Raw genomic sequence first — 11,956 nt, 5'->3', positions numbered from 1 at the left:
AAAAAAGTCAATCTAGGTGAATCAGACATCGGACAGGTGAGAAGTTACTAAGAAAATATATAAATAAGCACAATATTGACACAATCTTACATGGTATCTCGCTGTGTGAGCATGTAGCTGTCGCTTCAGACACGACTCGACTGACCAGGCCATGCAGCAGACACACACTCATGTACAGTACTGATTCTCTTTACCTGCTGTGTTGCATTTCAAGGTGTTTGAGGCCGTTTGCAGCCACACAAACAGAGTTTGTTTTCAGATGAGCAAAACACAGGGGACGTGAAAACATTGCCAAGTAAAGAGCTGCAACATGACACTGAAAACAGCAATAAAATCAGAAATAGACTTTCGCTGTCAGCGCTTCCACTTGTGTGACATACACGTCTAGGACATGTGACCCTGGTTCAGGCGCCTCAATCCATGCAGGGCTTTTCAGAACATCTATTTCAGAGTGAAAACTGCACACATTTGAGATTAATACAATATTTCTGCTCAGAACTCACTTTGAGTGTTTGTATTTATGTTCTATTGTGGATTTTGTATATAATATAATAACAAATATGTGGGGTGTTTTAACTACACCGGTTTATTATTTCTCATGTAAACATACTTTATTCTTATAAATAATACCCCAAGACGCATGAAGAACACATAAACTATACACTATGATGAAACATAGTATAATTGTGAAACAGGGAATTATGATCAAACAATATTGACTGATGGATCTGCAGAGAATCGTGTTTCAGTGAGTCATGAATCCTGGAAGAGAGAGAGGTAGACAGTGGTTGAACTTCATTCTCATCAAATAGCATAATTAATGGAAAATGAATACAAATGATGATTATATCAAAATAACATAAAGTAAAATTTTGAATACATCAGTATTTCTATTATTAAACTTGGATTGCCCTTACGAAAATGAACCATGGTTTTACTACAAATAAAACCAAAAAACCATGGTTACTATAGTTAAACCATGGTAACCGCAAATTAACCATGGTTTTGCTACACTAACCATAGTTTAACCATGGTATTTGTAGTAAAACTGTGGTTATACAAATGATAATCAATATGTCAAAAAAACATGGTTACTACACTTATTCTACAATAAAATCATGGTTAATTTTCGTAATGGTAGACTTGGATCCCAGGCCATCCCAGTACTGACTGGTACTATCTCTTGAGGCAGTAAAAAAAAAAAAAATACTGAGGGTTGAAGTAGAAGGCGGGGTGGGGGGTGCTGATTGAAAACAACCATTGCCGAATTCGCACAAAAAATGCCTTCTGCCTTCTACAGAATAGTTTAAATACCTTATAAAGTAAAATTGTACACTCCCCTGTGGATGGTTGCTTGGTAGATACACCATTAGGGTTGATGCAGGGTGAACAGAGTTATTTAGGCCAATGTGGATTCCCTCTACTTCGTTTACCTCCCTCCCCAACTACTGTTGGGTTTTGAAGAAGGGATGTATGCTCCCTTGGATAGGCCTCTATAGTATGACCCATGTTCAAGAACCTGGCAAATAGAGACAGTCGGCCTGCAGGGCGTCCCTCCTCATCTATCGCATACTATAGTTAGCGTTGGAGGTCTGGAAAAGTGCCTTTATTTAAGTCAGAATTGAACTGTCCCCCTGTAAGTTCCCTTGTACCCTCATTGGAGTTAAAATATGGTGGATGAGAGTTATTGGCAAAGGGCAGCCTGCCTTTCTCCTGTCTGCCTCCCTGTCTAGGAGGTTTGGGCTCTGGTTTTACAGGGACTGAGTAGGATTTTGTTTTAGATTTAGAATTAAACCACTCTACTTGTCACACCTCGCTTGGTATTACAAGGAGCAGAGTGAGTGAAATTATGATGGGCAACTCACGAGAGTCCCTTTGTTTAGTTTACCTCCCTCTCCAACTACGCCCTAAGGGCTGAGCAGTTTCCTTTAGAGCTCTGCTCTTGGGGCCTTATAAGGCTTACGTGTGCCCTGCAACAACGGCCAGGACTTCCCTGGCTATAGAGTGTAGAAGCGTGGGTATCTTCCCTTTACTACTGGAACGATACTGGCTTAGGGACTGTTTCTTCTAAGCAGTCTATGAAGCATATGGCTCCCTGGAGGTTCACGCGTCTTGACTCTAGCTGGTTGATCTGTAGAGTCAGGATATTCTATGCCCACTATGGTCTGCATATCTACATTCTAGTGAGGCAAGTGAGTGGTGAGTGGGCATTGGTTCCCCATAGTGTCAACGCAGTTCCGCTTTGAATAGGAACCTCTAGGGTTATGACTGCAAACATGGATCCCTAAAAAAGGGGAATGAAAAGCGGCGTCTCATTGCCATGCATTGGGTCTTGTCCTTCAGACAAATTTTGATGACGTGTTGTGCAGGCACACTTTTAAACTTAAAAGGGGGCTCCACTTGTGACGTCATGGACTGCCATCAGCCAATGAACTGGCGTGTTTGCTACACATGCTCAGACACTGGTCACGCTGATGGCATTTCCATAGCATCAACTCCCTCCAGAAGCCATGTCTGTAAACAGTTGTAACCAGGGGGCGCTAGAGCATCTCAGGTGAGGCACGAAGAGTGATTAAAAAATTTATAAAAAGAATAATTTCATGATTATTAATTTCAATCAACACATTATACTGGAAATAATACTTTAAAAAGTAAAAAGAAGTAGGTTTGTGAACGTTGTTACATTTCTGCTCCTCTGTTTGCGATCAGATCATTTTAAACCCTGTAAACTCTTGGAAAGTTTTTAGTTCAGTTTAATATTAATAAAATGCATGAGTAAAATGGTCTTCCAAAGCCACTTTTAGTATATTAAGCCAGTGGTTTTCAACTCCAGTCCTCGCGCTCCCCCGCTCTGCATATTTTGCATGTTTCTCTTATCTTACGCACCTGATTCAGATAACCAGCTCGTTAGAAGTGAGCTCCGTGCATGAACTGTGTTCCGATTGACATGATCCCTACACAGTGTTCACTGCTCCCTACTCACTGAGCAGGGGAAATCCGTTCTCTTATCTTACGCACCTGATTCAGATAACCAGCTCGTTAGAAGTGAGCTCCGTGCATGAACTGTGTTCCGATTGACACGATCCCTACACAGTGTTCACTGCTCCCTACTCACTGAGCAGGGGAAATCCATTGAAGTTTACTTCATTTCGGAACATTTATTCATGGATTTGCGCTGCTGCCTGCAGCGTCTTCACACACAGACGAAACTTACTAGAGAAGTGTGACATAATATACCTTTGTAAATAAAGACAATGTAAATTCTCGTCTCGCACACTTTAATGGCCTTTGAATGGAATATACACGCTCGCTTCGAACCGGAATCATGGCGGAATATCCGGTGATGTCCACTTCGCAGGGTACTTATGGTCAAATAGAACAAATGTCTGAAGTGATAAGAAAAACATATAAAATATGCAGGGGGGCGCGAGAACTGGAGTTGAAAACCGCTGTATTAAGCAATGGTAAGCTTCCTTACAGTGGGCTTCTATTGGGGAGAAAATGCAAAAAGTATAAATGCTGTCTTGGAATATGGTGCCGCTGTCTTGGAAGCTGATAGTGTTTATAACAAGAGAGAGATTATGTTTGTTTTCACTCCTTAAACGGTTTTGAATTCCTGTTTACAACATTATTTACACTGATCAGCCACAACATTAAAACCACTGACAGGTAAAGCGAATAGCATTGATCATATCGCTAGAATGGAATCTGTCAAGCGGTGGGATATAGGCAGCAAGTCAACAGGCAGCCCTTGGAAGCAGGAAAAAAAATAGTTCGGGGTTGGGCCAAATAGTGATGGCTAGATGACTGGGTAGAGCGATGAAACGTCTTGTGTGCTGTTCTTGGTATGCCGTGATTAGGACCTACCGAAAGTGGTGCAACTAAAAAAAAAGTGGAGTCATTTTATTATTTTGTGTAATCTAAACAAGAATGCTCTAAGCATGTTAATAACAAAAATTAATAAACGAATAAATCTTAAGTCGCCTGAACGAACAGTTTCACAATGAACAAAGCATGCATTGCATCTTGAAAAAATGTTGATTATCACCTTGTTTGGGATTTTTGTGTTGAGGTACGTGCGTCTGATTGCAAATTTTGGATTTAATGTTATATGTTCCTTTTGTCTTCTTAGGACTTTTGTATTACTTCCTGTCCCATGTGCCATTTTGTAGTCAGGTTGCCATGTGCTCATGTTTCTGTTCTTATGCTCCATGTGTTCCTGTTTTTTTGTTTATTAAAACTCCTGCAGTTCGATTTTTGCCTCTGCCTGCCTTCTCTCGCTCCCCCATTACGATACATTTGTCTGTCAAGGTACCCTACTATCCTTAAGAGATAATATAAAGCCAATATTATATTATTAAGCTTTGAAAATTAAACATAAAATTAAAGAATGGCTTTAATTGTTTCGTCCATAGAAACAGTCACTAATGAGGCATCTATGTATGCATATCTATGCGTTCACCCTCCGTTTCAGTTTTTTGTTTGTCAATTCATGTTTTAACATTTGTTAAATAGTTGTGTGTTGGTATTACCTTCATCTACCTGTGTTCTACTTGTTCTCTGAAATGTCCTCATGTTGTTTTGTTTAAAGAAATCAGCCTGCGATTAGATCCATGTCTCCATCAGCAGCGTAACATCTAAAGTTTGCCAGATAAATGAGGTGTTATTAATTGTCCCAAAGCTCTTGATCTTTATGTGTTGTCAGCTTCTTTCCCTCTTTAAGATTGAAGCTAAAATCTTCACTAAATCTGTAGTCTCTATTACTGTTTCCTTTGTCTCCCTTCTTCTGCTATGCATTTCAGAAAATCTTGCTTCTAGAGTGGCACTATATGAATTAAATCCATTAATTACTATCATTAATGTGCTGTTTCTCCTGTTGTAGTGCGCTCACGGAGCTGCAGCTATGCTGGAGTGTTTCATGTGGAGGGGAGAGAACGCTATAGTCTGACGTTTGAGAAGGCCGAGACATTGTGTGAGCATTTATCCTCTTCATTAGCCAGTCTGGAGCAGGTGGAAAAAGCCTACAATAAAGGACTACAGACATGCAGGTTCTTACATTCAGCTGAACATAACCAAATGACAATTAAACATACAGGATCATTATTAACATGAGCTCCACCGAAATATAAACATACGTTTTGTCTGCAGGTATGGATGGATAAACAGCACAGAGGTGGTGATAGTCCGTCAGACGCCAAATAGAATCTGTGCTGGCAACCAAACCGGCATCATCAGGAAAACTCCAGACAGAAAAAAATATGACGCCTTCTGTTTTGATGCTAAAGGTTTGATTTGTGCAACATGCTGTAAGTTTTAGTCAACACATGATCGATCATCTTTTTTTTAACAAAACATTGCATTTCGATCAGATACTGCAGAGAAGAACTGCGCAGCTATAATTGACCCTGAGAGTTTAAACAAAACAGATGGCGACTCAGCATTTACAGGTAGGCCTACGACTTACTAAGGAATAACATTTTAAATGGTATGCATTTTGTATGAAAAAAAAGTGTATTCAAGGTGTGCCACAGAATTCACTTTTATATTAAATTTTTTTTTTTTTTTAACACACATTATTTTTTACACTGGTCTACAGCCAAGATGTTTCTGAAATAAATGTTATCAAAATGTACTAATTCTGAGTCACTGGGAATGAAAATGATGCTTACATTTTTTTGATTGGCTCTAATTTTTAAGATATGCTATTGGGTCAGTATATCTGACCCATGAACTAATCGCCCTATATCAGCTCTGGATGGTGCTCTCTTATCTGTCAGTGTTTGATTTTGCAAAGGGTCACGTTTCTGTTTAGCCAAAGCAAGCAGAGATGCATTGTGTGAACAGTGCAGATTACTTCTGCTATGTTAGTGGTGAAGTGACTTTAGCACCTCAAAAGCACAGTTAGGAAATGCCTTACCACATTTATTTTGGCTGCAAAATTGGAGATCAGGACACACACACACACACACACTGCGACACGTGCAAACAATTGCAGTGGCTGAACAGGAAAAGGAAATCTATGCCTTCAGTGGAAAAAAATCTAGATGAAATTTGCAGTGTCTTCTGCATTGGCACAGCAAATTTAATGTAGATTTCCCCACCCCCACTGAGCAGTCAGCGACGAGCACAGCGAATGATTTCCCATTGAAACAATGGAGAAACGCTGTCAGGGCAAATGGAGCCCATCAGTGCTTGCAGACTATTGCTGAACTGTGACAAGAGATGCTACATTTAATGAATACAAGAAGTGCAGAGTAGACTCTGAATAGGACTAAAGTATATACATAATAGTTTTGGCCTTTTGTTTCATTATACATTTTATGGTAACACTTTAGTATAGGGACCAGTTCTCACTATTAACTAGTTGCTTATTAGCATGCATATTAGCATCTTGGCTGTTTATTAGTACTTATATACTTATATAATTCTTATACATTTATACCTGCTTATATAATTCTGCATGACAATATTCTATCTCTAATCCTACCCAAAACCTAAACTTAACAACTACCTTACTAACTATTTATAAGCAGCAAAAGTTTATTGAGGCAAACGTTGTAGTTGTTTGTTAATAGCAATAATTGGACCTTAAAATAAAGTGTGACCAGTTTTACTTATATAATCCTTTTGCCGATTTTTAAAGTGTTACTTAAATGGGAGAGGTGACAGGTAAAATGTAAAAACTGAAATATCTTGGAAACAGCAGCCAATCATTTGTTTTAATTGTCGTATTTGAATTCAGCACATCAAAATGCACAATAAATATCATATTTTATCTCTGAAGCAGACGAGTTCTATAGACCAGTGTTATCTGTATTATCTGCATCAGTTTTACTTGTTCTAAAGACAGGTTTCAAGAAAAACACTGTCACACTTTCCATCCCTGCACAGACAGATTTATTTCTGTAAAAACATGACCAAATAAATGCTAAGCTGTGAATGTTTAGTTTTGATAATAACTTTGGTTGTCTAATAAATTCATGTAAATATCTATAAGACAACAGGTTGAAAAGCTGTTTCAGAGATGGACCATTTTTTCATACAATCAATGTTTGATGAGCAGATATACACTAAGTTGTGCATAATTGACATTTGACAGAAGTCACAACACACCGACCAAATGCTGGAGAGGAAGATTCTGAAAATTCAACATCTGAAGTCACATCTGAGTCCTCTACTCCAGTTCTCTGGATGCAGACCAGTCCCACACAGAGCCCTGCGGAACAGAACCACACTGATCAGACAAACCGTGATACGCATATAGAGTTGACAACTTCACATCCAAATCCAGACACCACAGGGCTGGGAGTGTTTGAATCAGTGACCACTAACACAACACACCGACCAAATGCTGGAGAGGAAGATTCTGAAAATTCAACATCTGAAGTCACATCTGAGTCCTCTACTCCAGTTCTCTGGATGCAGACCAGTCCCACACAGAGCCCTGCGGAACAGAACCACACTGATCAGACAAACCGTGATATGCATATAGAGTTGACAACTTCACATCCAAATCCAGACACCACAGGGCTGGGAGTGTTTGAATCAGTGACCACTAAAGAAACAGCAGCAAATAAAGCAGGTGAAGTTTTTATAGGAATTTTAGCCATATCTGAATTTGATCATCAGTTCATTCTTTACTAAATGTAATACAATGTGATCTATCTGGATTGTTTGTAATTATTACTGAAAATGACTTCCGACCTCTTATTTGAACTGTTGTGTCTCTGTGCTTCTGTCTAGTTGTTACTCCAGAACACGCCACCCCAAACAACGGGTCTATAGGTATGGCCAGTTTAATATAAATGATGTATTAAAAGTAATGCCCAAATCAATTGTATTCAATTTCAGACTACTATTTGCTTTAACAAGCCTTGATTGACAACATTCTGACAAATGTTCACCAGGGTGTGAATTATAAGGCAGTCTTAGGTCAGGGCTCTATAACAACTCCAGTCCTGGGGGGCCGGTGTCCTGGAAACTTTACTACCAATCCCAGTTGAACCCATCTGTCTGTAATTTGCAAGCAACTCTGAACACCTAGTTTCAGGCATGTTTGATTAAGGCAGGGGTGTCCAGTCCTGCTCCTGGAGGGCCACTGTCCTGCAGTGTTTAGCTCCAACCCCAATTAAACACACCTGAACCAAAGTAATCAAGCTGTCACTAGGCATACTAGAAACTTCCAGGCAGGTGTGCTGAGGCAAGTTGGAGCTAAACTCCGCAGGACACCAGCCCTCCAGGACCGAGTGTGGACACCCCTGGGTTAGGTGTTAAACTCCGCAGGACACCGGCCCTCCAGGACCGAGTTTGGACTCCCCTGGGTTAGGTGTTAAACTCCGCAGGACACCGGCCCTCCAGGACCGAGTTTGGACTCCCCTGGGTTAGGTGTTAAACTCCGCAGGACACCGGCCCTCCAGGACCGAGTTTGGACTCCCCTGGGTTAGGTGTTAAACTCCGCAGGACACCGGCCCTCCAGGACCGAGTTTGGACTCCCCTGGGTTAGGTGTTAAACTCCGCAGGACACCGGCCCTCCAGGACCGAGTTTGGACTCCCCTGGGTTAGGTGTTAAACTCCGCAGGACACCGGCCCTCCAGGACCGAGTTTGGACTCCCCTGGGTTAGGTGTTAAACTCCGCAGGACACCGGCCCTCCAGGACCGAGTTTGGACTCCCCTGGGTTAGGTGTTAAACTCCGCAGGACACCGGCCCTCCAGGACCGAGTTTGGACTCCCCTGGGTTAGGTGTTAAACTCCGCAGGACACCGGCCCTCCAGGACCGAGTTTGGACTCCCCTGGGTTAGGTGTTAAACTCCGCAGGACACCGGCCCTCCAGGACCGAGTTTGGACTCCCCTGGGTTAGGTGTTAAACTCCGCAGGACACCGGCCCTCCAGGACCGAGTTTGGACTCCCCTGGGTTAGGTGTTAAACTCCGCAGGACACCGGCCCTCCAGGACCGAGTTTGGACTCCCCTGGGTTAGGTGTTAAACTCCGCAGGACACCGGCCCTCCAGGACCGAGTTTGGACTCCCCTGGGTTAGGTGTTAAACTCCGCAGGACACCGGCCCTCCAGGACCGAGTTTGGACTCCCCTGGGTTAGGTGTTAAACTCCGCAGGACACCGGCCCTCCAGGACCGAGTTTGGACTCCCCTGGGTTAGGTGTTAAACTCCGCAGGACACCGGCCCTCCAGGACCGAGTTTGGACTCCCCTGGGTTAGGTGTTAAACTCCGCAGGACACCGGCCCTCCAGGACCGAGTTTGGACACCCCTGGGTTAGGTGTTAAACTCCGCAGGACACTGACCCTTCGGGACTGGAGTTAAAAAGCCCTGTTTTAGGGGGTCTGATCACCATCATCAATGGATGGGTAAAATAAAGGGTTGTGGTACATGTACAGTCATAAGACTACTCATAGGTACAGCTTTTTCTGAATTAGACTTGTAATATTATTTCGACCACCCCTGAAACACAATCTGCTTGCAAAACCAAAGGCATTGACAGAAAACAGAACAATGTTCCTAGTCAAGAATAGTCTCATAATTGGGGAAGTTAAGTAGAATTTAATCCCATAAATACATTTGCAGCACAAATACAAATACAAAACAAAGATGACCCTGAGTGCTGTTGAATTGAATATATGAAATGAATCTCTTAAAATAGCCTTTTTTTTAAGAAGCAGCTTATTTTAAGGTTAAACCACAAGTTTATCAGACACTTGTACCTAACAGCTTTTGGTTGTCTAAAAATGGTAAATATCTATTTGATGATTATTTGCTGACAGCAGACAAACCAGCAGCTTTCCTCACATTCTGGGAAAACATGAATAGGCAAAAGCATAAGTAGGCCTGGCCCTAAGTACACACACCCAAACCTCCTGCCAAAGTGATTCTTTGTGCACTCTGACTTGAATAACTGCATTGATTTTTCTTTATTACTTGGTTTGAAATAACGTGTACTTTGTTTTAATCCTCTTACAGACTGGCTGATCATTTTACTCGTCATTTTGGCCGTTTTTGTCATTCTGCTTGTCTGTGTTATTGCAGCAAACAGAAAAAGGTATGTTGTTTTAATGCAAATATTAGAGCCCACAGCAGAAGTACAAAAATACCACCAGTCTGTCACAATACCCACACTTGTCAATTTGTACTTGCCTACTTGTGTTATGTATCGCTAATAATTCTGGCCACTGTGTGCAAGTGGGAATCTTGAATGTGTATAAAGGAATGTTTGATTGACACAGCTATCATAAAATCTAAGTTGCTAAAACAGTTGCTATAGAGTCATACCAACTGGTTTTAGAAACCATAATACCATCGCTGTCATGCAGGTGAAAATATGCTACTTTGCTCAAGAAGGAAGGCTTGTGGGTTCCTAAATGTAGCGCATCGAAGTTGAATAAGGGTTAGTGTGTGTTAGTGTTGACGGTCTTGCTTATACTTCCTCTCTGTCACATGCGTGCACCCTGAAGTGGGCAAGAGCACAAGTGTGGGTACTGAACAGGCTAAGTGTGCTTAAAAAGAATAAATAGACAGTAGTGTCAACAGCTAGATTTGAAAAAACGAAACACAGGAATAAAGAATATGTTTGGTTTACATTTTCTAACTTTAAAACTATTGGTTTTATAAAATAGCTGCCAGTGATTTATTATTTAAGTTAACAGTGTTATTGTGTTTTAGTGAATGTGCACATTTGTTTTTCTATAGATGGTGTGGCAAGAAACAGAATCTGATTATTACACAAGAGAGCAGCAGTGAAGAAAAGGGCGCAGCAGCTTCATTGACTAAGGAGCAGGAGATGGTCAAACTAGTGAACACTGAGAAGATCGCAGGGAACAGCAACTCAGAGTTTATCAGCATCAGTCCAGAGAATTGAACCGAGAAAACCCAGAAGGCATAAGAATGAGAACACAAGCAATTTACGCTAACAACTGACAATACAGATGCACTAATATGCCTTAATCAATGCTGAACTAATGCACAGATAATCTTTAGATAATGATTGATTTATGAAGAACTAAGCCATTCATTAATAATTACATCAGCATCTGATAAAGTGACTGATTAATAGATTAAGATATATAGGAATTGCTATTAAATAAATGTCATCAAGGATTAATTCACTATCAACATCTAGCATTAACTAATAGTGTAAATCAATGTGTTATTTACCACAGTGGGTCAAAGCCATGTATTCCAATTTCCAGCTGTCCGATTTAAAAAATCATTAGATAATAGTTTGCATATCATTATATTATGACTTGGTGAGACACTTGACTATTAACTCTGTTAACTAATAATTAAGTAATATGCTCCTATGGTTATGATTTTAATCAATTTACCCATCCCTCAAACACGTTATTTGACATTACATTCACTGCACAACTGCAGGGCTCAAGTTTTACTTATTTTTTTTTTCCCTGTGTAACCTTGAATTGTATTTTTTTATTTAATTACATAAAACATTACATTCACTGCACAACTGCAGGGCTCAAGTTTTACTTATTTTTTTCCCCCTGTGTAACCTTGAATTGTATTTTTTTATTTAATTACATAAAAGGAAAAAAGAAAAAGAAAAAAAAATCACAATGCTTGATAAAAAAAAAAATAAAATACTACTAGCCTAACTAATATAAAGTTCAAACATTAAAGACAAGTGAACAGTCAGTAATTAAGAAAATAAACAAGAACAAATAAACAAAAGAAATGTTTGAGAAAGGACGTCTTACCTGTTCTCTCACGTGCTTTCTGAGCATCTGCTGCGTCTTCAGTCTGTTTCCCTTCATGAGCAACACTTTTACCTGCTACTTACCGACATCTAGACTCCTCTCAACCCTTTATGTTCGTATGCTCATTAAGTAAAAGTCATAACAATGATATCTTCACAAATTATTAGTTAACGATTTATTAAATCAGACAGCTGGAAGTTAAAATACATGACATTTTGGTAATTCATTTACACTGTTATT

At 40.3% G+C, this 11,956-nt stretch overlaps 1 protein-coding gene across 1 annotated transcript in view; it reads left to right on the top strand.

Annotated features, from left to right (window-relative positions):
- LOC107740054 (CD44 antigen-like) overlaps positions 1 to 11,426 on the top strand; it is a 23,074-nt gene extending 11,648 nt beyond the window's left edge. Inside the window, exons 3-9 of the mRNA XM_016552327.1 lie at positions 4,883 to 5,048; positions 5,149 to 5,285; positions 5,370 to 5,447; positions 7,100 to 7,582; positions 7,744 to 7,785; positions 9,969 to 10,047; positions 10,695 to 11,426. Coding sequence (XP_016407813.1) covers positions 4,883 to 5,048; positions 5,149 to 5,285; positions 5,370 to 5,447; positions 7,100 to 7,582; positions 7,744 to 7,785; positions 9,969 to 10,047; positions 10,695 to 10,863 — 1,154 coding nt within the window. The 3' untranslated portion in view covers positions 10,864 to 11,426. The remainder of the gene's footprint in view (positions 1 to 4,882; positions 5,049 to 5,148; positions 5,286 to 5,369; positions 5,448 to 7,099; positions 7,583 to 7,743; positions 7,786 to 9,968; positions 10,048 to 10,694) is intronic.
- Positions 11,427 to 11,956: the final 530 nt, after the last annotated feature.

Source organism: Sinocyclocheilus rhinocerous, unplaced genomic scaffold (assembly GCF_001515625.1).
Source record: "Sinocyclocheilus rhinocerous isolate Xijiao unplaced genomic scaffold, SAMN03320098_v1.1 scaffold2150, whole genome shotgun sequence".
Taxonomy (NCBI): Eukaryota; Metazoa; Chordata; class Actinopteri; order Cypriniformes; family Cyprinidae; genus Sinocyclocheilus; species Sinocyclocheilus rhinocerous.
This window is presented reverse-complemented; position numbering and strand designations above follow the sequence as displayed.